General features: G+C 36.6%; 1 protein-coding gene across 2 annotated transcripts in view; it reads left to right on the forward strand.

Moving 5' to 3' along the window:
* MIGA1 (mitoguardin 1) overlaps positions 1 to 25,589 on the forward strand; it is a gene marked incomplete at its 5' end in the record, with an annotated part of 60,126 nt that overhangs the window by 668 nt on the left and 33,869 nt on the right. Inside the window, 6 exons of one of the 2 annotated variants that reach the window (XM_081144222.1) lie at positions 3,402 to 3,510; positions 6,481 to 6,658; positions 8,931 to 9,067; positions 11,225 to 11,351; positions 13,926 to 14,059; positions 14,809 to 14,932. In XM_081144222.1, the coding sequence (XP_081000348.1) occupies positions 3,412 to 3,510; positions 6,481 to 6,658; positions 8,931 to 9,067; positions 11,225 to 11,351; positions 13,926 to 14,059; positions 14,809 to 14,932 (799 nt within the window). Of the gene's footprint in view, positions 1 to 3,378; positions 3,511 to 6,480; positions 6,659 to 8,930; positions 9,068 to 11,224; positions 11,352 to 13,925; positions 14,060 to 14,808; positions 14,933 to 25,589 lie in introns of those variants that run through there. The other variant, XM_081144221.1, reaches the window with a different exon arrangement.

The following is a 25,589-nucleotide window of genomic DNA, read 5'->3' on the forward strand; positions in this document are numbered from 1 at the left end:
AATGGGGGGGGGAGCGGGATTTCAGACTGTCATTCCTTTTTTCCCCCCATTGCTTTTCCGAGAGTGGAAGGGGGAGAGAGGAGAAACCTGGGTGTGAGAGACGCGTGGATTGGCCGCCCCCGCCGGCACGCTGACGAGGGCCGGGGGAGCCTGCAGCCCCGCGCGACCGCGGCGCGAGCGACCCGGGACCCCTCGGCCGCAGCCCGAGGCCCTAACCACGGAGCGGCCGCTCATCCGAAGGCCACTTCCCTTCTTTCTCGGATTCCTAATCCAAGTCGTAGAATAGGATTTTAGGGTGTGTAAGAAGCAAACTATTTATGACACTTATTTTTAACTCTCCAAAGTGGAGAGAAGCGAGTAGTATTACATAGTGTAATTTTGTGTGTGATATTTTAGACCCCTTTACAAATGTGAATGAATAATCCTGAAACTGCCTTCATGTTTATTTTAATTAATAATTATGAAAGCAACTGAAATGACTGGTGACTGGTTTTTAAAAGTTATTCAGTTATTAATGATTAACTTTGGAATCACTTCCTCAGTGATTTTAAATGAAACGCAATGAGGTAGTTAGAATGCAGAACTACAGGTTTGCCAGAATTCATTTACGAAAACCCCTGCAGCAAATGGAAGTGTTTATATTTTCTTTCCCGTGTGCTTAAAAATTTAGAACCCCCTATTATGGAAAAAACCACGTGGGGTGAATTACTCTCAGTATTTTTCCTTTTTAATGCAGTAGCATAGATGGTTAAATGATCCAGTTTCTATTTAATTACTAAAAACTTTTCCCAGAAAGAGTCAGTTGTAGGGGTGGAGGTGAATAAATGTGCTTTTTTTCTTTCTTTTTAGTGTAGCATTCTTAAAAAGTAATACATGTAGGCACTTATTTTAAAAAATAGTAGAAGATTGCAGTGAAAAGCAGTGGTTCCCTGTCCACCCTCCTAATACCCCTAGTCTCATTACTCAGGACTGTTTTCCACTTGGTTAACTGTTTCTTCATGGTTTCCTTTGTATTTCTCTATAATGTTTATATCAGTTTTTTTGGTTAGGATAAATGTAGTATACTTCAGTTAGAACTAATTATACTGAGCCTAAACATTGTAATTCGAATATGCATTAGGGGTGATTAAGTTTACATTGTGTCACTAATGGGGAATAGGGTAAATGTTAGTAGTAGCAGTAGTAACCAACCTAAAAGTATTACTGTGTTTCATATGAAAAGAAACTACTTATCAGTGATTTTGATACTTGTCTAAAAAGGGAGGTGGGGGTTATTAACAGAAGGCAGTAGTCTGCTGTAGTCCAGGAAGAGAGCAGAGAAAATATATGCAGAAATATAAAGGACTGAAAGAAAGTATGACAGATAGGGTTTTGGTAATTTGTTTTTTCTCTTTGGTAATATTAATATAGTACTATCCAAGGAAAAAGAATATTAAATTTGGTAGGCATCAACATACTGGAGAAGCCTACTTTCTGGTGCACCAGAGACAGTTCTCAGGCTTTTTTTGGCTTGGATGAAATATTCCTCAGGACCCATTAAATTTGTGCTTACCAGGCAGCCTTTTTAGCTTATTTGTTAACTCAGCTCCCTATAATATTTTATTTCAGAGAGGGTATGTTTTGATAGCATAAGTGTTCTTTCACTGGATAGTATATTTCCTTATTGTAAATGAATAAATTTGTAAATTAATTTATACAGCAATACTGTGTGAATTTGTTTAGTATGTGTCCAGCTGGGTACTCTGGTAAAACTGGTTTCTGTCTCTACAAACCATAGACCCAGACTCTGAACCATTGTTTTAGTCAAGGTCCTGCTACGTTTTAGGGTCTGTGTGAGTGACAGCTGCCTCATCTGTTGACATCTGAGTTTTCTTTCTTTGGTTTCTGTAGAAATAGGCATCTAAATTTCATAGCATGTATGAAAGGTTAACGTCAGTGGTGCCTGGGTTGGCTAAATAGCCATCTCAGACGGTGGATAAAGAAAAGTTGAATTTATTTAAGGAAAGGGGGATGGGGATACCCAAAGGGAAGGACCACACAGCACTGAGTCAAAGGGTATTGGGTCCATGACGGCAGCAAAAATATACTTGGGACAGTGAGACAAGGAGGGTGCATAGAGGAAGTAACAGGAGAGCCTAGGCTGGGCTGCTCTGGCTCACTGAGAAGTCAGAGAGAGAGGAGGGGGCCTTGGAGACAGGTTCAGGGGTAAGCCCAGGATGAACTGCTGCTGCCTATTGCTCCCCTGGTTGCAAGTCTCGTGGGGTCCCCCTCGGAGGGAAGGGGGGGAAGGAGATGGCACTGGCGAGCTCCCCTGGTGGGGATCGTGTGCTGGTTCCTTTGTCCTGAGCATATTTATCTCTTTCTTGCCAGTGGAAATCTTAGGGGCGGTCTCAAGGGAGTGTCTCGATAGAATATCCATCAGCTTTCCAGGGGTGCTCTCTCAGGGTCGTAGCCTCCCCTGATTGGTCGGTGTCAGGGCCGGGGGTCATTAGTCAATGTAGCTGGTCCTGAGGCAGCCGCAGTGCACCACTTGTCTGATTTTGCTGCTTTTCTGGGCCTGGAGCTGAAATATAACTGAGGCCTGGGTGTTATCTTTGGGGAGGAAACCCCCAGGGGATCTAAACCACAGGACCAGTAATATGCTGGGGGAGGATAGGTTAACCTGGGGACAAGGTTCTTGTTTTCCCAGTTTTGCCCCTTGCTAGGCATCCGGGGCTTTCTTGGTGAGTCTCTGCACCCTGGTTTCTGTACCTGGATTTCTGTACCTGGCCCATATAATAAATGTATATGGCACTTTTTAAAAATATATATGTTTTTATTGATTTCAGACAGAGGAAGGGAGAGGGAGAGAGAAAGAGAATCACCAACGATGAAAGAGAGTCACTGATCAGCTGCCTCCTGCATGCCCCCCACTGGGAATTGAGCCCAAAACCTGTGATGTGCCCTGACTGGGAATTGAACCACAATCTCCTGGATCATAGGTCAATGCTCAACCACTGAGCCACACCGGCTGGGCTATATGGTGCTTTTTTGAAGATCTTTAGTAGGACAGTGAATTCTGAGCAGCTCAAGGAATTGTGATTCCAATCAGATTCCTTTCAGTACTCCCCCACCCACCCACCCTGTTATTTGAAGGAATTAAGTGGGGAAAACGAGATTTTAAAGTATTATGTAAAAGTTGGAAAAGGGAGAATCTAGAACCTGCAGCTTTCTAAGGAAAATTTACTATCTGAACTCAGAGTTCAAATCTAACTCATTTTCTTTTTGGCTGCTTTGGTGATTAATAAGTAAACATTTAACTCAGGTAAATTTGGCTCAGAATGTTATTTTCTTCAGGCAAATGTAACATCCTGAAATCGTTGTGGTTAATATGTTTTTATGTTTCATCTGATGGAGATTAGAAGAGGAGTCATGTCAGAAGAAACAGTAAGAGAATCACACTTTTCCTTGAAGATAGCAGCACTGAGAGTGTTTGACCGTCCTCTGTCTTGGTACTATTCCCTCTCCCAGGTAAAAAAATAATGAAACTAACATGATGTTGAATGACAGGTTTATTGCTCAGAGCATACTTTGTTTACACTGTTTAAATTTTAATTGAAGTTTTAAATGGTCCAGTAGAAATGTTTATTAAAGTAGTTTAAAACTTACTTGGTTTTATTTCCTGTGTTTTTTATTATCACAGTCATAACCCTTAAAAAACCTTCCCATTTTGCCCCTGCTGGGTGGCTCGGTTGGTTGTGGATTCTCATCCTGTACACAAAGAAGGTCATGGGTTCGATGCCCAGTCAGGGCTCATACCTAGGTTGCGGGTTTGATCCCTGGTTGGTGCGAGTTTGGGAGGTAACCCATCGATGTTTCTCTTTCTCCCTCCCTCCCTCCCTCCCTCCCTGTGCCATTTATTTAAGGAGTAATACATTTTCCAAGTATTTTCTCTTTCATTTAATGAATACACACACTAAACAAAATACTTGACTCTAGCTTCTGTGGTTTTCTTAAAGATTATTTTGGAATATTACAATGTATCATGTTAATGCAAGCACACTCTATTTTTCAGTTGGAAATCACCACATGAAGGGGTAAGTAGTTTAGTTGATTGTCCAAATTCAGAGTGTTGAGTGAGAGAGTCTAAGAATTAACTAAGCACTTAAAAATAAAAATCTATCTAAATGCAGTGTGGTATCCTGAATTGGTCCTGGAATAGTAAGGAACAGTAGTGGAAAAACTGGTGAAATCAGAATAAAGTCTATAGTCTCTCTCTTTCTTTTAAAAATTGATTAGCGAGAGGGAGAGAAATAGAAAGAGAAATGTTGATTTGCTGCTCCACCCATCCATGCATTCATTGGTGGCTTCTCATATGTCCCCTGACTGGGGATCAAACCTGCAACCTCGGCGTGTTGGGACGACGCTCTAACCAACTTTATTAAGCTCACTTATTCTAGTAGCTTTTTGTGAGTTTCAAATAAAAATAATTTTATTTCCAAAAATTTTAAGCATATACAGAATAGAATAGCATAATGAATCCCCGTATACCTGGCATCCAGCCTCAGTACCTATCAACACATAGTCTAGTTTTTTGGCTTTGATATTCATAGTAATGCTGGCCTCATAAAATGTTTGGGAAACATCCCCTCTTTCAATGGAATTGATATTTCTTCCTTAAATATTTGGTAGAAATTGTCTTATAGTTTTCTTTGTTAGAAGATTTTAACTACATAGCCAGTTTCTTTAGTAGATAGTAATTGTTGTTTCTTTGTGAGTAAATTTTGATGGTTTCAGTCTTTCAAGGAATTTGGTCCATTTCATCTGAGTGGTTGAATTTATGGGCGTAGAGTTGTTCACAGTCATCCTTTCTTACCCTTTTCATCCTATGAGGTCTGTAGTAATGGCCCATCTTCCATTTCTACTTTTGGCAACATGTCTTTTTTAAAATCAGACTGGCTAGAGGTTTTATTGATTAAAAAACCCAGCTCATGATTTTATCCGTTTGGTTTTCCACTGCATCGATTTCTGTTTCGTCTTTATTCCTTCCTGTCTTCTTGGTTTGGGTTGGGTTTGCTCTTCTTTTTCTAGTTTCTGAAGGTGAAACTCAAATTACAGATTTGATGCCTTTCTTCTTTTCTTAACATAGACATTTAAATTTCCTTCTAAAGGTAAGGCCGCATTCCACAGGTTGAGGCTTTTGTTTCTTTGTGGCGATAGAGACGAAGGGAACTGATGCAATTCATGCCCCTCCACAGAGACTACTGTTTCCCTTTTCCAGTTCTGCACCATTAGGGAGACTTTCTTAGGACTCTTGTAGTCTTTTCTGTGTGCCTGGTGGGATTCTGATGATAAAAGCTGCAAAAAGTGTGCAGCACACGTTACCCCCCAGGGGGTGCTCCACCCTCTCTTGCCAGTGCACACTCAGTCTCCACCAATTTACCAACCATTCTAGCTGAACACTTATCACTTATGTTAATGCTGTGTCTTGTTGCCGTGTGCCAGGGTGCATGTTTTATCCCTCTCTCTGCAAATACCTGTGTCTCCTTAGTTTGGGGGCCAGTTGATTGCCCTCTGACCACAGCGTTCTGATGGGTTTGAGAAAAAATGAGAACTTGCCATTCTGCTCACTTTTTTATTGTTGTAAGGTTGGAAGAGACACTCTTTACAGCTTGTATACACTCGCAACCCTATAGCTTTATTTTAGAGTTCTTCTGCATTTTAGGTGATTAATAGTGTCAGTCCCCCAAGACAGAGTTAATTATCTCTTGCTCTGATATTAGTACTGAATACATGCTTATATCACTGTATTCATCACATTATACTATGGTTATTTGTTAATATATCTGTCTCTACTGTTAGTTAGCACACTGCTTGAGACAAGCAAGATTGATATCTTCTATATTCCCAGTGCTTCCTGATCAATGGAAGGCATTCCCTAAATGCTTATGGAACATAATTGGTACAGTTATATATTTTCATTTTCATAGCACAGTCCTGGTACATTGTAAGATGCTGAGAATTTGTTGATTAATTCACAAATAAAAGGACTTATTCAGATGGTATTTAGAAGTTGAGTTAATGTATGTTTATTCAAATTTCCAGGTGGTTAAAAAAAATTTGATTTATTGAGAATGTCTGATTTAATCATTCCAATAATTAAAAATCTTGCTATGATTCAGACAGAAGATTTAGTTGCATGAATTAATCATTAGTTGTTCAACAAATATTAATGAGGTTGAATTATTTTATGCTCCTCTTGATTCCTTAGGTAATATTATTTACCTGAGAACTTTAGAGCAGTGGGTAATAAATTACTACATTTCCTTTCTTGGGGGGTGGAGGGATGTTGGTTCAAATTAACTAGCTGCATTGCATGAATAAAATAATATTATCTGGGTAGCATTTTCCACTAGATTAGCTTAAGAATAATTTTAGTTTTTATGTCTTTATTTTAAGTGAAAAGATGTTTTTTTTTCAATCTAACTGCATCTTTTCCAGATCAGATTTTCTCCAGTAGCTAAAAAGTTGTTTGTGGTAACTGCAGTGACTGCCGTATCTGTAATTTTTCTGGCCCATCACTTTAAAAGAAGACGTGGAAAGAAGAAAGGAAAAATATTACCATGGGAACCAGAGCACATCATACTTGAATACACTAAAAGAGCAGCATCAGACAAAGGTATGTAGAAATAGCTAAATTAAGTCTACAAAAGACATTTTATATGTAAATCATAACTGGAATGCAGTGATTTCAGTGGTTTAGTCTCCAAAATTTCCTTCCTTAATATTTAACTCACAAGTAATGCAGATTAATTTTAGAAAAATTAGAAAATACGGGTGAGCAAGCAGAAAAAATGAAAATCGCTAGAAACTTTGCTACCCTGGAAATAACTACTGATAATATTTTGGTGTATGTCTGTCCATTATTATTTCCATTTAAAGATCATATTGGGACACAAAATTTTATACAGGAGTCTCCCCTATACACGGTTTTGCTTTCTGTGGTTTCAATTAACTTTGGCTAACCATCAGAAAACATTAAATGGAAAGTTCCAGAAGTAAACAATTCATAAGTTTTAAATTGTATGCTGATCTGAGTAGTGTGATGACATCTCACGCTGTCCTGTTTCATCCGGCCTGGTCTGAAGTCATCCCTCTGTCCCGCACACCCACACTGTGTACACTACCTGCCCGTTAATCACTTGGCAGCCATTTCAGGTATCACATTGCCTGTGACGGTATCACAGTGCTTGTGTGCAAGTCACCCTTATTTCACTTAATAATGGCCCCAAAGCACAAGAGTAATGAAGCTGACAATTTGGATATGTCAAAGAGAAACCATAAAGTATGTATGTATAGCGAAAAACAGTATACGTAGGGTCACTACTATTCGTGGTTTCAGGAATCCACTGGGCATCTTGGACTGTATTCCTGGCAGATAGGGGAGACTACTGTATTATATACAAGGAAATGATTTCTATATTTTAGGTAAAATTCTGATCATACCTCTTGTAACATGCTCTTAAAATATTTAACAATATGTAAGACTGTCCTTCCGCGTCAGTAAATATATCTTTATGCTGTAACTTTCATTTTTATGTGTTTATTAATTTTCAGTTTTATTGAAAATAATTGACATATGTGCTACCATTTTTAATATGTACTTAGTGTTAATTTTGTACAAATAAACCCTAATTTATTTAATCAATTCCCTATTGTTCCCTTTAGGATGTTTTCTTGCTTTGCATATACTTTTCTGACTCTTTCCTTAGTACATAAAGTTCTAGAAGTAGAATACATTTAGAGGATATATAGAGTTTTTGTTGGTGATATAGTACATATTGCTGAATTGTATCAATAAAAATAATTTCTTGAGCATGCTGGATTTCTTATTTTCCTAATTTTAAAATTATTTTTAAATTTATGATTTAGTGTATGATATGTTTTTGTGATTTATTTGCACAGCAAATAATTGAGTGACTATTTTATACCAAATTCAGTGAACATTACAACAGTAATGATGGCTCCTACTAAGATTTTATTAGATTTCAGGTGCAGTGCTAACTGCTATATATTTACTGTGTTACTTAACCTTGATAGCAATCCTGTGAATTAGGATTATAACTTATGCTATTGTTCCCATTTTATACATACAGAAAACATAAGTGGAAAAAGCTCATGTAACTTATAAATGGTAGCATTTGAATTTACGAGTGTCTTAACTGCTGTATTAAGATAAACTAAGACACAATGTCTGCCCTAGATGAATGGATCGATGGTTAAGGGAGACAGACGTATAAAAAAATAACTACAATGTAATGTGATATGGATAAGGTTTAGATGTAATTCAGGAAAGGCATTGCTTATATTGTTAAATTTATAAGTTAAAGACTCATAGTTGTCAGTGGTGGTTGATTTTTAATCCTCACCTGAGGATATGTTTTTATTGATATATATATATATATATATATATTTTTTTTTTAAGAGAAAGAGGGAGGGGGGGAGAGAGAGAGAGAGAAACGTTGATCCGTTGCCTCCTGTACATGTCCTGACCAGGGATTGAACCCGCAGCCTAGGGATGTGCCCTGACTGGGAATCAAACCCACAATCTTCTGGTGTACAGGACAGCGCTCCAACCAACTGAGCCACCTGGCCAGGGCAGTTCATGAGTGTCAGTATTTTTATACTGATTATGATAGACCATCAAATTCCATCCTGATTAATTAGATGAATGTTCTATTCTTCATTTCAGAAGCAAATATTAGCAGTATTAAAAACATTGTATAGAAATATAGATTTTAATAGTGGTGTACATTTAATAATTTACAAATTGAGCGAAATGCATTTTAAGATCAGCTTTCTGAATGAATATAACATAAACTTGGAGATTTTACTTGGAATTTATCATTGGACTTACTGATATTTGTAATATTTATATGTTTGTTTGGTAGGTTCAAGTTGTTCCAGTAGTAGACAGAATTTGACATTATCTTTAAGTTCTGTCAAAGACAAAGGATCTCAGTCTTGTAACTATGCTAATGGAGGACTTTTCAGTAAATACTCGGGTTCTGCACAGAGTTTGGCCTCTGTAAGTAAAGAACAAAATTTATTATCCTTTTAAGTTTATTTATCTATTGTTACCTATTGGTTTAAATGTTATACAATTACAGGTGGCTCTTAATATGGAAAGAACCTTAAGAAATCTGATTTTCTTTAAGCAAGTAAAATTATCCTTTTGCTAAATATTCAGCCAGTTTGCTTCCAGGTTTTTTGAGTGAATGATGTGGCTCTTGGGGTCCTATGAAAATGGTGGTGATATGGAAATGCATCCAGACTTTGTACTAGGCCACAAAACTCACTCAATGAGTCTGCTTAGGTAAAGATGTTTGGGTTGCTAAAGCCAAGTATGGAGTTCCTACCTCTTTCTTTGGAGCATTATTGATTGACAAGTGAGGAATGAAGTTACTATTTTTTAAAAATCTAATAGAGTTTAAAAATTATTTTAAAAAATAGGTAGGATATGCACTTGTTACTAAATAAAGAAGCAAGAAAATGTACAGTGAAAGATGTGTTCCTGATCCTCTCAGTTCCCCTCCTTGAGACAAACACTGACCGTTTCTTATGTATATTTTCCCAGAAATACGTATATTTCTTACATATATGCATCCCTCTACCATCACGTATATTCATTCTTTAAAAAGTTTATAGAACACCATATTTTGTTCTGTAAGTTCTGTATTTTGTTGGAATATATAGCTGCCCCATTCTTAAATGCCTAAAAATATAATAGACTTTTAAAGGCTATTCTATGTCAGGAACAACTAGGTCAAAGGCCCACAGGCTCTCGATTCCTCTGTGAGACAGTGCAGGATAATGAAGTGTGTGGCCATTCTATAATATGGACTTCTTCTGTGTCAGAGAAGTGCCTCTGCTTTGAATTTTCTCAACAGAAGTTGAAACTATTCTTGACAAGAAGGTAGAAAAGGGGAGTTTCATGGTAATATTGTGAGTAACTTGTCTTTAGAATCATTTTACTCTACTTGTCTCAGCTGACATAGTGAGGCCACTGCCAGTCTGTGAACCCAGATTTCTGCTCTTTAATGAATGCCTAAATGAGCGTCATGGCAAGAGGAGTGGAATGGAGGGGACAGGGTCTACAAAACTTGGTAACTGGATATGAGAGGTGTGGGAAGAGAAGTTAAAGATGTCTTTTTGTTTTCTAGTTTGAGAAATTATGGGATGGAAGTTTGTACTGTTATTAAACTTGGGAGAAAGAAGAGTTTTTGTTGTACTTTTTTCATATAATCTATTTGCAATGCCAGCAGAAGAGCCAAGTGGAGTCACCAAATAGGCAGATGGAAATGTGGGTTTAGATTTCTCAAAAGAGGACAGAACTGGAGTTACAGGTTTGGGAGTTATCCGCACAGAGGTGACTGAAATGATTGGCTCAGTGGACCTTGTTAGAGAAGGGAAGATGATAGAGGTTTTTAATTTTGGTTATCAATTAGCAGAGAATGAGCATTGTGATAAATTTTAAAAGGAAAATAAGCTAGTTTTAAAAATAATGTAAATGGAGCCACTTTAAAGCAGCATTGTACCCCAAATAAATGCAAAGATAACAAGTAATCAGATATGACTACCAGACTTATGACTATCAGGTTGAAAATTAAAAACATTCTTTAGAATTAGCATCACTATGTTAATTTATCTGCACGTACAGAAATTCCTTTCTTCATTGAGTAATTGGTCCCCTCCTCTTTCTCATAAATACCCCTTGCCTTCCTTTCCTACTCAGGAAAGGGACTGTTGGGACTTCTGCCTGAATCAGTGATGCTTGAATAGCTATTCTTCTGGATCACAAATAAATGCTTGTTGCCTTTCACTTTAGCCTTTTATTTTTAGGTTAACACTACCTCAAATCAAAGTAGGTGTGGATAAAATTTATAATACTTAATAAAACAGTAAACTATTTTTTAAAAATAGTTTGATTTTTTATAGAAATAACTGATTTATGTTCAAAAATACTGTTTCACTTGTGTATTTTTGAGCAACTAAGGCTCAAAATTTTTAGGTTCTTATGACTCCTAAATTTGATGGAACATAATCAAATTTATTTCTTCAAGTAGAAATAACATGAGTTGTTTTTACCAGAAATAGGATTTATATAAATAATTTATAAATATAAAAGGTCAAAAAATACTATAAAAAAATATTTTGAAGTAACTTTTGTCCATTTTCATTTTAGGTGCAGAGTGTCAATTCTTGTCATAGCTATGCTTGTGGCAATTCTAATTCCTGGGACAAAGCAGATGAAGATGATATTAAACTTGTTAATATTCCTGTGACTACTCCTGAGAACTTATACTTGATGGGTAGGAATAACATAATAAGGTTTTAAGATTTTATATTCATATTTAATGTGAAACTGAAAATTATGGATTGTTTTAAGGGAAACTACTATAATTTTAAAATGTTCTTATATCTGCTGAATCTAGTGTACATAACTCAACCTACTGTATTAGTTTTCTAAGGATGCTGTCACAAATTTCCACTTAGTGGCTTAAAACAGCAGAAATTTATTCTTTCAGAATTCTGGAGGTAAGAAGTCTGAAATCTTTATTGCTAGGTTGAAATCCAGGTGTCATTAGGACCATGCTCCCTCTGGAGGCTTAGTAGAGAATTGGTTTCTTGCCTCTTCTAGTTTCCAGTGGCTTCTGGCTTGTGGCCTCCTAATTTCAGTTTCTGCCTTTCTCTTTGTTTAACCTTCTCCTCTGTGTATATCTAATCTCCCTCTGCCTCTCTCTTACAAGTTGTGATTGAATTTAGTGCCCACCAGGTAATCTCTCTCTCCATATTACAAGCCTTAATTTAATCACAGCTGCAAAGACCCCTTCTCCTTATAAGATAACATTTATAAGATCTAGAGACTAGGACCTGATACCTTTGGGTGGCCATTATTCAGTCTATTTATGACACTCACCTAACCTAATCTGTTGGCGCTCATCCAATGAATCTGTCAGAACCCACTTTACTTACTCTGTTTTATCTAGCTGTCATTTGTTTTCTTCTTATATTCAGAGAAGATTTTAAATAGAAAGAGGTCTGTGTTTACATCTCAGTGTTCCTCTTGGCTTGACCATGAGCATGTCTAGAAAGTCTCACTGGAAATCAGAAGAGCGAACCAGAGAACGTAACACCGAGTCAGATCAAATACTTTTTCAGATGCTTTTCACTTTTCTTCTCTACTCCATTTCAGGCTATATTCCTTTTAATGAAAGGAAATTCCTACTAGTTAAAAACAAACTCAGAAAACCTTGATGTAGCTCCCAGACAATGAGCAGTCAAGGGGAGGATGACTCGGCAGAGGGCTGCGTGCCTCTGAATGCGTTCCCACAGTCTAGGATCGCTGGAGCCTGATCATCTCCAGTGGTACTCCTGCCAGTGGGGAGAGATGGAAGAGTAGTTCTTTTGCCACCATTTTCAAAGGTCTTCAGAGAATTAAGTTCACTGTGCTTCTAGATTACTCTAACTATGTCTAGTAAACCTACCTCACAGATTCTTTTGGAATATTGAAGAGAAATAGAGCAAAACTAGAGAAGCTGCTAGGAGCCTGAGTATCATAGAATCAGGATTGTTAAGAGCTCTGTGGATCACCTGGTCACCCACCTGTTGTTTCAATTCCTTTACAAGATTGACAACATGAAAAAAGATTCGTGACATAGTTTGAATTTCTGTTACAAAACTGATGATATTCGATAGTTTTTCCACGTTCCTCAGTGAGGTAAGACCCAGTACTTCTCGAGAGACAACTCTGCTGATAGATAATTCTTCCTATGTTCAGCCAAAGTAATCAGATGGATAGAAAGTGGATAAAGTGAGGAAAGGCTGGAGAAATTAGAATTGTGTAGTTTGGAGAAACGAGAGTAGAAAGTGATATACAGTCGTTGTCTTTTAAGTGCTTAAAATTTTTAGAAGGAAGGTCTAGGTAGTGATTCTTTGCTACAAAAAATAAAACAAGAAGGAAAGACCTAAATTATATTAAAAGAACATTTTATCTTTTTAGAATTGTAGGACCTCCAGGTAATTGAAGAAATGTTTTCAGAGGAGAGGTATTCTTTTACTATCGAATCTTACATCTTGAGAATGACTTGCACAAATTCTTAAGCAGCTTTTAAAGATCTTTTTCTTTTAAATATCTAAAAAAATTAAAGTTTTGAAAAATTTTTGTTTTGGCAAGCCTTTTTTTTTTTAATATAAAGAAAAAGAGGCCACATATTCACCTCTTTTTCCACATCAGCAGGGATATGAAATTCCTACTTGAACTATCCCTTATGGGTTCTTCCCATAGTCAGGTTTTTTTAACTCTGGCCCAGTGATTTTTCCATCCAGATCAGCAAGTTGGTATCGTACTCATTTAAGACACCTTTGAATGGAATACAGGATAGAAAATACTATATTCGAACTTCTATGCTATTATCTTCCCCCTTAACTTTACTCTTTCCTTCTGAGGACCTTTATAAACCTGATAGCTTCTTATCAACTAGTTTCGTTTATTTACCTAACAGTTTTCATTTTGACTTAGGGAGTTATTTTTGAAAGATAGTTGTGTGACTTAAAAATTAGCCATTATTGTTGGACTTTGATGAATTCATGGTACTGTTGCAGAAAAATTCCAAGCACTAGATGCATTTGAGTTACATTTTTTTAAAACGGAAACACTAGTTATTTCTCTCTGATTTTTGGTTGACTGGAACTACTGGAATACATTGGGAAATTAAGATTATACTATGAAATGATGTGAGCATAAAATTATCCTTTAGTGCCAAAATCACAGTCAGACTGTGTTTGCCATTGATGATAACGGTATGAAAAACACTTCAGACCCCAAATGATTTTATTTTGGTATTGATTTGCTTACTTACAATTATTCTGTTCTTAATTTTCAGGTATGGAATTATTTGAAGAGGCTTTGCGTCGATGGGAACAAGCTCTCACCTTTCGAAATAGACAAGCTGAGGATGAAGCCTGTAGTTCCATTAAATTGGGTGCAGGAGATGCCATTGCTGAAGAAAGTGTAGATGTAAGTTAAGGGTGATTTGAGAGTGGTCTTTATAGTACCAGAGGAATCAAACTGTTTTTAGTGTTGATTCAGTGCACTTGCTTTCTGTGGCATTTAATAGAACTGTTTATTTTCTCCCCTGGGATTATTTGGGGCTATTTCTTATTGGGCTTTTCTTTTCCGTTAGTTGTTAAATTCCAAATTGGCAATTTATCATCAAGTTTCCCGATTTTCTAAGAATGTATGGAATTAAGCAGATATGATTTCTAAAGGAATTTATAAAAGTCTATTTAGTGTTTTGGGATTAATTAAGTTCTATTATACTCATAGAAATCACATAGAATTAGAGCTGGACTGGTACTTACTGATCATCTGGGCTAGTGATTCTTAAATTCGGGCATGCATCAGAACACAGGTTTAAGGACCCCACCCTCAGGGTTTTAATTCAGTGGGGCTGAGGTAGGTTCTGGGAATTTGCATTTCTAACAAGTTCCCAGATAATATTGATGCTGCTGGTCCAGGGACCTTACTTAGGGAATCCCTGATCTAGTCCAACTCAGATTCACAGAAACAAACCCTGAGAACTGAGATGATTTAGCCAGAAGTGCAGCTAGAACCCAGGCCTCCTGACTCCTGTCACAGCCCTCTCACCACCCAGCAGTAGTTTTTTATATCCCTTACTTCTCTGCCTTTCATTTAAAAGTGGAAAATGTTTCGAAGTTTAACATTAGGATATAATGTTGCTGTGTGTACTTTTTCTCTCTTTGCAGGACATTATTAGTACTGAATTTATCCATAAACTTGAATCTCTGCTGCAAAGAGCATATCGTCTCCAAGAGGAGTTTGAAGCTACGCTGGGGGCATCTGATCCTAATTCTCTTGCTAATGATGTTGGTAAGATGGATATTTTACATGGTTTTTATTAAATGTATGATTTTCTTTTTTTATATTGTAATCATTTAAGTGTATTAATATAGTTACATATTTTTTATGAAATAGCAAAGAGCAAAAATATTCTATCATATTTATTTTTTTTCTTTCAGTTGTATTTTTCAAGTGAACTTAATGCCTTTAAGATGTAAATTCAAGCCTAGGCCGATGTGGCTCAATTTGTTGGAGTGTCGTCCTGTACACCGAAAGGTCACAGGTTCAGTTTCCTGTCAGGGCACTTACCTAGGTTTCCAGTTCAATCCTGAGTATTGGTGGGTATAGGAGGCAACCAATTGATGTTACTCTCTCTCTCACACACACACACCCTGCCTCTCTCTCTAAAATCGATTTTAAAAAACCCACATGGAGTTTTCATGCCCTTTCCAGACACACCACCTTCCCAGCACCTGGATGTGTTCACCAACCTGGAAGCTCTCTGAACCCTGTAGTTTAGCATTCTTATGGAGGCTTCACTAAGTAGGCGCCATTGATTAAACCATTTACCATTGGTAATTAACTTACTCTCCAGCCTCACTCCCCTCTGGGGTCAGGGTTGGAGCTTAAAGTTCCAACCTTCTAGTCACATGATTGGTTCCCTTGGCAAGCAGCCACCATCCTTGAAGTCCCCTAATTAGCATAAACTCAGTTATGGTTGAAAGGGGCTTATTATAAATAGAAAAAGATGCTCCGGTCACCCTCATCACTCAGGAAATTCTAAGGGTTTTAGGAGCTCTGTATCAGGAACCTGATAAATATATATTATTTATTATATCACATCATCCATCTGAAAGTGGACGGGACCAGAGTCAGATATTTGAGGCATGGCACTTTCAAGTTACCTTAGGTCTGAAGAATCATTATTAAAAAATTTTTAAAAAAATTTTCAATTACAGTTGACAACAATATTATATTAGTTTCACCGAGAATTATTAAGATACTTTGTTGTTCAACCAGCTATAAATTCAACTGATTCTACTTTCACATTTTTTTATCTTGATCATAAAGATATCATGGGATACTTTATTATATATCATACTAAAATGTATGTATATTTATCTACTTAACTAGTAATTTAGGAAAATGTAAATTTTTTTTTGAAAAAGAGGTTAATATAAATTCACATTTTCTTTGGAAATATTGCCAGTACTGAGCTTTTTTGCAGGTAGGTATTTGCCCTAAGTGTTCATAGCTGGTTTTACAATCCCTTGCAATCATCTTAGTTTTGTAAGGCACATGGGTCCGGTTTTATTGACAAGGGTAGAGCCTCAGCAAAACTTATTTCACTAATTTGGAATTCAAAATATAAACAGTATAGGCCCTGGCCAGGTAGCTCAGTTGGTTAGAGAATTGTCCTGATACGCCAAGGTTGCAGGTTCGATCCCTGGTTGGGCACATGGCACATACAAGAATCAACCAATGAATGCATAAATCAGTGGAACAACAAATCGATGTTTCTCTCTCTCTCTCTCCCCCCTCTCTCTCCTCCTCTCTCCCTCTCCTTCCCCCTCCCCCTCCCCATCCCTCTCTCCCTCTCGCCCTGATATCAATCAATCAATAAAAAATATATATAAACAGTATACTTAATTTTACATTTGTACTGTCTACAGTAGTTTACCAAGTTACATTGTGGACAAGATTATAGGAGGACAGTTTAAATTTTCCTCAGCATGATTCTTTTAATATGTTTAAAATAGTCTTAGCACTTTTTTTAGATAACTGTGTTTATTGAAAGAGAATATATCTATTCTCTTATTAAAAAATAACAAAGCCTCCCTGGCTGGTGTGGCTCAGTTGGTTGAGCATTGTCCCTTGCACCGAAAGGTCACTGGTTCAATTTCTGGTCAGGGCACATGCCCAGGCTGCGGGTTAGATCCCGAGCAATTCCTGGTCGGGGTACATATGGGAGGCAGCCAATCAATGTTTCGCTCTCACATCAATGTCTCTCTCTCTTTTTTTTCTTCTCTGTCTCCCCCTCTCTCCCTTCAAATATATTTTTAAACATATCTTTATTGATTCCAGAGAGAGGAAAGGAGGGGGAGAGAGAGATAGAAACATCAATGATGAGAGAGTCATTGATCCGCTGCCTATCCCGAAACCCAGGCATGTGCCCTGACCAGGAATCAAACCCCGATCGCCTGGTTGCTAGGTCGATACTCAACTGCTGAGCCATGCCCGGCTGGGCAATAAAACCATATTTTAAGAAATAACAGAGTCAAAAAACTTGAGTTGTTAGTTATAACAAGTTATTTGGGATAGGTGAAGTTAATAACACTTTAAAAATTATATTCTAACACTGAATTATAGTGATGGTTCCACAATTCTATACTAAAACTCATTGAATTTACACTTATGAAAGGGAATTTTATGGTATGTAAATTATATTTCAGTAGAGCTGTTAAAAAAACAAAACAAAGTAAAAGGTAATGTTTTCTATCAGAAAAAAAAAAGCTGTTAAAAATAGAGTAGGTTTCTGTTAAGCTAATTTTAAGTAAGCAAATTTTCATGATTTAAAAATTTTAAATAATGCAAATCCCAAAAATTAAAAAAAAAAATTCATCAAGAATCACTTAGTTTCAGAGCTGGTAAGCCTGGTGAATTATAAACCGTGGTTGCTCTAGGTGGTACCACTTTAGCTGGTAACCAGAAATACTGAGCATCCTTTGTCAATATCCTGTGAACCATACTGTTGTTTACATGCATGGGAACTTCTGTGTGTGGTTTTGGTGATTATTTTGCTGTTATTTTTTCTTTTATTGTTAAATTTAGAATATTCTATCATCCTGGCTCTAAAATCACAACCATTCTAGTGCACTTCTAACCAAGCTATCATTTGTGTTAAAATAGGAAATATTTTTGATATTTGGGAAGTAAGTGATAGTGATAGAAGACACCTTACTGCAAATACTTTATGTTTTTAAAGCATTCTTAAAAACAGATTTTATTATAGTCATTTATTGTGCTTTAAAACTATCCTTGAAAAAGAAATACAGTAAAATACTTGTAATGTACTTCAATCTGTCTTTACACTTATTCCTGTAGGAAAAAAAGCTTTGAAGTAGCAGGGTTTGAATTGTGTTTTAAGGCATAAATCCCTTGCATAAAATGTAACCACACTGTATACTTTAATTTGTCTTTCATGTGTTCTGTACTGGTATTTCCTTAACCATTCTGAATTAGTGAGTAATTAGTATTAGATATATTTCTATATTTGGTCTTACACACCAAAAGTTTAGTTTTGGCTTAAACAATAGTTATTTATTCTATTTATCTTATCATAAAATGAAATGAAGATTTGAATTAGTTCTCTAATAATAATTTTTTTCTTTTTCACTTATGAGACTGTGTAGTGTTAAATGGGAGGTGTTGAAATCACTAGAGGGCAGCACATTTTATCTACATATTAGATTCCTGTGACTCATAAATACCATTCTGTGCTGCTCCAAGCATTGCAGGTTAAATTTAGGTCACCACTCTTTTTCTGGCATGTTTTGTATACACCTGCTACTGTAACTCAGACAGAGAGTGGAGGTTATGTACACAGACTTGACATATTGTTGGTGTGAATTTCCATTAGTGTGCAAGTCCTTCTAGCTAACAGTATCAAGAAGTGTTATGCTTACTTGTAGTTTCTGTTTTTCAGTAAATTGTTAAATTACAATTGCTAATTTATGATTTTGTTATTGTAATTTTTGAAGGCTCAACCAAAAAACTCCAATATGATTTCAGTTATAGACAGTATGTATAGTGGTTAAGAACATGGCCTTTAGAATTAAACATGGGTTCAGATCCTGGCTCTACCACTCTTACTAGGTATGAAATCTAAGCAAGCCTTGACCTTTCTTAGACTTAGCTTCTTTAGCTATAAGATGCAGGACCATATTAGGATCAACTTTATAGAATTATGAAGATTAAATGAGATAACATGTGTATCTTATTTTAGTATTGGCATATAGTAAACACTTGTTCTCTATATTGTAGTTATATTCTAGAATTTTTATGAGGCCTGTTCTAAGATTATTTTTAAATTGCATGATTATAGGTAGGTGGATGATACATGTTCATAACTTGTTTTACAGTGATATTATTTAATCATATACTGTAGAAACATTCATTTTTTCTGGGAGTTTGATTTTTCTCATATTATAGTAGTAAGATATATTTGCATTTCCTGAAATAAAGTATTTAAGCCATGTTTAAAGCTATTTTTTTTTCAAGAAAGTAAATACGATGCTTTTTATAAATCCACTTTTCTCTGTGTTACAAAAGAAAATCATCATCTGAAGGACAGATACTTTGTAAAAGTATTTATTCTAGATGTAGCTAAGATTATTGGCTTTCCTTAACCCCTGGTCTTGCAATATGGATAGGAGGAAAACAAAAATGATAATGGGTATACTCCTTGCCAGCACATCCAATTATTCAGCAAATTCTGTTGATTCTGCCTCCATAATTTAGCTCTCATTCATTCCCTTTCCTCTGCAACCTCATTATGTTTTGCTTGGGTTTAATGATCTTCTAATTGGGTTCCTGCTTCCAGTCTCACTCCCCACTGGTACATCTATACCTTGTTTTGGAGTTACCTTCTTGGTACAGAGCTCTCATCTTGTTACTGCCAGCTTCTCAGGCCACTTTTCTGACCTGTTTGTTTTACTTTTCCCCATATAATCTAGCCAGTCTAAATAAGGTCCTTTCCAGAACTGAAATTTTCTAAGACTTTAGTTATATGTTCAACTATATAACTAAATTTTCAGTAATTTTTTTCTCGTGTTTCTTTTTGCATTCTTTTGCTGATGCTGTTTCATTGCATAATTCAACATGCTCTGAACCTTTTTTTTTTTTTTTTTTGCTTATAGAACACGACTCTCTTCAAAGTTACTTCCTCTGTGCATTCTTTGCTTTTCAAGACAGAGAAAACCTCTCATATCTTTCTCTGTTCCATAATAATGGCATTTAAAGATTCATCAATCTCTCTGAATAAATTAAGAACACAAAAAGAGCCAGAAGTTGGTTATAAAATACTATTAACTTCATTTTCAACCTTTTTTTACTAATGGTTGTATTAGACAATGTGTTAAGGCTTCCTGCACCTTCTCCCTTACCCTCAAAACAATTCTTTGGAGAAGAGGAGAGAATGCAGAGCAAATTCCTAGTACACTTATCCTGCCAGTTGCATAAGGATTCTCTGCCTGCCTTATGGTCACTTCCAACACTTGTCCAGCTCAGTAGAGGGAGATCTAGCCCAAAAGTGACAGGCTTGTAGACCTAGACCTTTTTCTGGAAGGAGAGAGAGAGAAGAGGGGAGAGAGAGAATGCCAGTGTACACCGGGAACCATGTAGTGAACACTGCTATAGATGTGGAATTAATGGATTATCAATTATGCTTGTCTTTAGCTTTAGCAGATAGCACCAAATTACTCTCTAAAGTACTTATACCAACTTAAACTTCCACCAGCAGTGTATGAGAGTTCGTTCTCATGTCTTCATTTTGTTTAACGTCTGTCTGATTGTACCAAGATTTTTAATTTTAATGTTACCACATTTATCAATCTTTTATGGTTTGCTCTTTTTATGTATTGTTTAGAAGGTATAAAGAGAATTCTTTTGTATTTTCTTTAGAAAGTTTTGCTTTTCATATTTAGGTTTTTAATCTGCCAAGAGCTAGTTTTTAAAATGTATATTATTATTACTATTTTTTTAAACATTTAGATAACTGGTTTCCTCAGCACTATTTATTGAATAATATGTCCTGTTCTCACTGGTTTGAAATGCCCTGTCATATGTCAAGTTGTCTTATATGTGCGTCTTTAGTCTGTTTGTTCCTGCATTGGCTTCGCAGTGTCTTAATTACTGTAGCTTTATATAGTTTTATGAGTCTTGACACCTGGCAGGGTGAGTTCATTCACTGCTTTCTTTTTTAAGAATTGCCTTGGCTCTTCTCTGCCCTTGCTTTTCCATGTGAAGTTTAGGGCAGCTTGCCAAGTTTCATGAATCTCTCTCTTGGGATTTTAACTGTTATACTGCATTTATAGGTGAGCTTGTGGGAGAATTTAGATTTTTATAATATTAATGTTTCCATCTATGAACATGGTGTGGTTCTTCATTTACTTAAATCTTTTATGTCTTCCATAATTTTTTATAATTTTCTCCATGGAAGTCGTACATATCTTTATTCCTAGGTCCCTTATAGTTTTGTTGTCATGGTATCTTTTTAAAATTTACATTTTGTAATTTTTGTTGCTGGTATCTAAGATGTTGATATTTGCTTTGAATATTAGCAACCCTTCTGAATGCTTATTAGTTCTGCCACCAGTAATTTATCATAGGTTCTTTTGGAATTTTTATCTAGACCACATATTTGTGGGTAACATGTTTATTTTTTATTTATTTTTCAACCTTTATGCTTCCTCACTCTCTTTCCCTACCCCCATCACACTGTGTGCCTTACATGTGATGAAATAAGGGCTAAAACCCTTTCTGTAGGTTACTTCTGCTCTGATTGGCCAGTTAAAACTTACTTTTTTGAAGCGGTCAGAAAGCAATATAGGTTAGCATGTACCTCATGCGACTCAGAGCCTAAGCTCCCTCCACAAAGTAGAAGATCCTCCTTTTAACTTTCCTTCCCACCCCCATTCTTTCCTATACTTCCTACCTGAAGTGCCCTCAGCCTGTTTAAAAGACCAGAACTTAAAAGTAACAGATCTGGTTTGAGACGTGGCTAATCTTTGGTTATCTGCTAATGTTTTTTGCTGAAATATATGACTATCTGTGACTTCTTATACTTTGTATGGAGATTCACATATCATGGGTATCAGGTAAGAAGACGATAAGTACAGTAAGCACTGTTTTCTGCATGATTATATTATTTTTCCTTTTAAGTACATAAGTTTGTAAACTTTGAAAGGTGGCTATAAATTGGTGGTAGATTCACAAATGTTTGTTTTAGTATTGTGATTCAAAATACACATCTATGGTATATATGTAATGTTTGCACATATCAAATATTATACAAAGTATATTTATTTTTCATATTAGATGGAAATTTGTGTTATCTGAGTTATTTTGGTAAAAATTAGACTTTTTTTTGGTTATAAACAGTAGTGAGAGGTTGGTAGAAAAATGGATTAAAACCTAACACCAAGAAATGATTTATTCTCTAGAAGATGTCTGTTATCATTATATCCTGCAGGATATGCATCATTACGTGGTTTGGTAATTTATTTCAATATTAGTACATTCATAAATTAAGATTATTCTTTACTCGCTTTGGTTAGGCTACTAGGGCAGGACCAAGTTGCTTAATTTAATACCAGTGTAAAAATAAACCTGATTAACTACAAATGAAGCTTGCTCACAGTTTCTTGGGGATATTATTTAGTTGCTATGGTTTGTACAAATAAAGTTTAATTAGATTTCCTCTAAAATTAATTGGCCTTCATAGTTTGTATGCTTACATTTTCTATAAAGAGTAGTATATATTTGAAACAACAGTATTAGTAGGAAACTCTTAAGGCATAACTTTAATAAATCTTGTTTTTCTGGCTGAAGAAAAGGACTCTGAAATTCTTTTATACTGATGTGTAGGAACAAATTTAGCCCTTAAAAACAAACCAGGAATTTTCATAGCTTAACAACATTTCAGATATGTGTTTAGGCCTCTTTATAATCTATTTTTTAACAGAATGAATTCATAGACTCTTGGGTCTGGATAACTTAGCAAACATTTGATTGCCTAGTATATATCAAACCTGGCATAGACACTGGAGACAGGGATGAAGACGATTTCTTCCTTGCTTTTAGGCAATGCAGAGCAGTTTTGGAGATAGGCATTAAAAAGTTATATAGCTCAGTGGAGTCAGTGCTATAATAATTTGTTTAGAAAGTGCTATGGAAATGTCAAAGAAAAGCATATGATTATTCATGGGGGGCTCAAGGAAGGCTTCAGAGGTGTAACACTTGAAGAAAGGTCCACCGGGAATACGATTGAGAAAAGGCCATTCCAAGCAGAGTGAACCACATGAAGGTATATAATATAGCTTGTTTAGGAAACTATAAGTTGTTTTGATATCAGACAAAGTGTGGGGTCCTCTTCCTCACTGGGTGCTGCTGGGGATAGACTTCTGATATCCCGAGAAAAAGAATTTTCTGAGGTTCACACAGGAGAACAAGTGGTTTTTATTTGCATAGAATTAAATCCCTGTGTTTCTAAAGTCCTATTTCCCTTAGTCCAGTCATAGAAGAAGTGTAGCTGGGGTTTCAGTAGAGCTAGAAGCAAAGCCCGTGTCCAGAGCTTCCTTTCCATGTTGGAGACAGGTCTAGTAGAGCATCAGGCTAGTTGCAGCCCATTATCCATTTTGTGTGGAGTCCACATGGCCATACAGGAGAATGCCAGGAAGCCAAGCCTGAGCCATGAGCCGAGCATGCCAAGAGGAACCAAGAAAGCCAGAGCATGAGAGAGTGAGCTTCTTTGTTTAGGAGCTTAAGTATCCCAAATCTTCCTGGGCTTGCACTGGCCACACCCATTCTGGCCAAGTGGCGCTGTCCCCAGGTGTGATTGATAGACAAGTACCTTACCTATATCATCCCAACTTTACTGGGCATGCGTCTGTCTCCCCTTTGTCCATTCCCATTTCCCCAGTGTTTTGCAGGGAATGTGCCTATAGTGTCTGGCCTTTCCTTTTCTCCTTTCCTGTTGTTAATAACTAGCTAATTACAACAGTATTGATCAGATATGTCTTAGGAATGCAATACATGTAGGAGAGTGGTGGGAAAGAAATCTAGAAAGGTGGGCAGGAGATAAATCATGAAGGTCCTTGTTTTGTACCTTTAGGCAAAAGGGAGCCACTGAGAATTATAAGTCATAATCAAATTTATGTGTTTCCAGGAGATCATGGAAGGGTTGGCCGGTGCCATTTAAACATTTTATCCATCCTTTTTTCTGTTCTTTTATGGAGAGGATTTCATAGGGATAGTGAGACATCTGAGGGAAATTAGAGATTTTTCCAGTCCAGTACTGATTTCACAAATTCTCTGGCATAGACAAGGAAAAGCTGTGAAGTGGGACCTCCTGACCCCGGGAGAGACACTCTTTTTTGGTAAGCAGCCAGAGAGAACATCTATCAGTATTGGAAGGGCTTGGCAGCAAGAGCAAATGCCTCCTCCTGCCATCTTGAGTCAGATGCCAGGAGCCCAGAGTGGACGCTGTAAGACCGTGCCCTTCTCCTTTGGTGCACAGTCACTGTGGTCAGAGGGTGAACTCCTGAGGGTTTATTTTTAGGCAGTGACATGAATTACAGGCTTAACTTGTATACTCAGACCTCTAAATATACAGAGTGCAAGTTGTAGAACATGAGAAATTTGGCCTAGTAATTTCCTCTTATGCATTGAAGCTTATAATCTTAATTTCAGAGTATTTAATAATACTACAGAGTGAAGTCTAACTGGTATTACATACAAGTCAAAATAAGTTCAGAGATGAAAGCAGTATGAAAATTGACAGGGTGTCAGAAACAAGAGAAAAGCCTGCTGCTTGCCTTTGCCTCTTTTGTATTTAAGTTACATTTTACCAGCTTGGTTTTCCAAGTACAGGACCTTCACTCACCCATACAAGGCCTTTGTGTGATTTAGAAAAAGGCCCATGTAGCCCCTTGGGAAGGGCACCTTTGTGATAAGAAAAAGGTTCACCTTTCAGAAAGATGCAGGCCCAGGAGATGGGCGGGATTTCTGCTGCCACTTCGCACATTGGCCAGGGGCCTTTGTGTAGTGTATAGAGTGACCAACTGTTCCGAGTAGCCCTGTTATAGTCTCTGTAATTGCAGACCTAACCTTGATCACTTTTTGCTACACTTTGGGTTATCCTGTCACTTTTTTCATCTTATAAAAGGTAGAAAATGCTCTTATTCCTTTCTTTTTCCTTCTATTACTCATTTTGCATTGGCAGCTGTAATTCCCAGTTAGGAATCATAGTTGTTATGTTGGCCAATCATGGCATATACAAAGTTGTGATAAATTGTGGCAAGCTCCTTTTGAGTAGTGCCATAGTAGCAGGCTGTTTTTTTACGGGTATTATTTCACATGCATAAAACTGTATAAGTCATAACACGTCAAGAACTGATCACTTCTTTTATTTCAGGGATTTCATTGTTACTCTTTTCAGTATTAAGGTACATTGAGAGGGACATCAAGAAAATATACCTTAGCTCTTTTACTTTCTGAAATTGTGTTGTTTTTTATTTTTATATTCAACTTTTTTTCTCTCAAACTGTGCTGTAGCATTTTAAAACAAATCGGAATTAAAAAAATTGTCCACAATATGGGTGGGCAGTAGTCATGCAAAATATGCAAGGGCAGCAATAGTTTTTTAGATTTGTTCATTATTTTAACAGATTGTACCAGACTCTGTTTGGAAAATAGTTTATCTTGTCGGCAGCAGGAACATTTCCATTTTTCAAAAAGACAAGGTTCCAAATCATATTCAAATTGCTAAAAATCATCTGGAGACTAGCTGCTGACATAGAAGTCAGATGATATTGAGACATTTGGCAGGCTTCCTCTTCTTGCTGGTGTTACAAAACCCACAGTGGACAGCCTAGCTTTTAAAAGAAGAGTGGCATCTTTGGAATCT

Source organism: Miniopterus schreibersii (assembly GCF_964146895.1).
Source record: "Miniopterus schreibersii genome assembly, chromosome: 8".
In the NCBI taxonomy this organism is placed as follows: domain Eukaryota; kingdom Metazoa; phylum Chordata; class Mammalia; order Chiroptera; family Miniopteridae; genus Miniopterus; species Miniopterus schreibersii.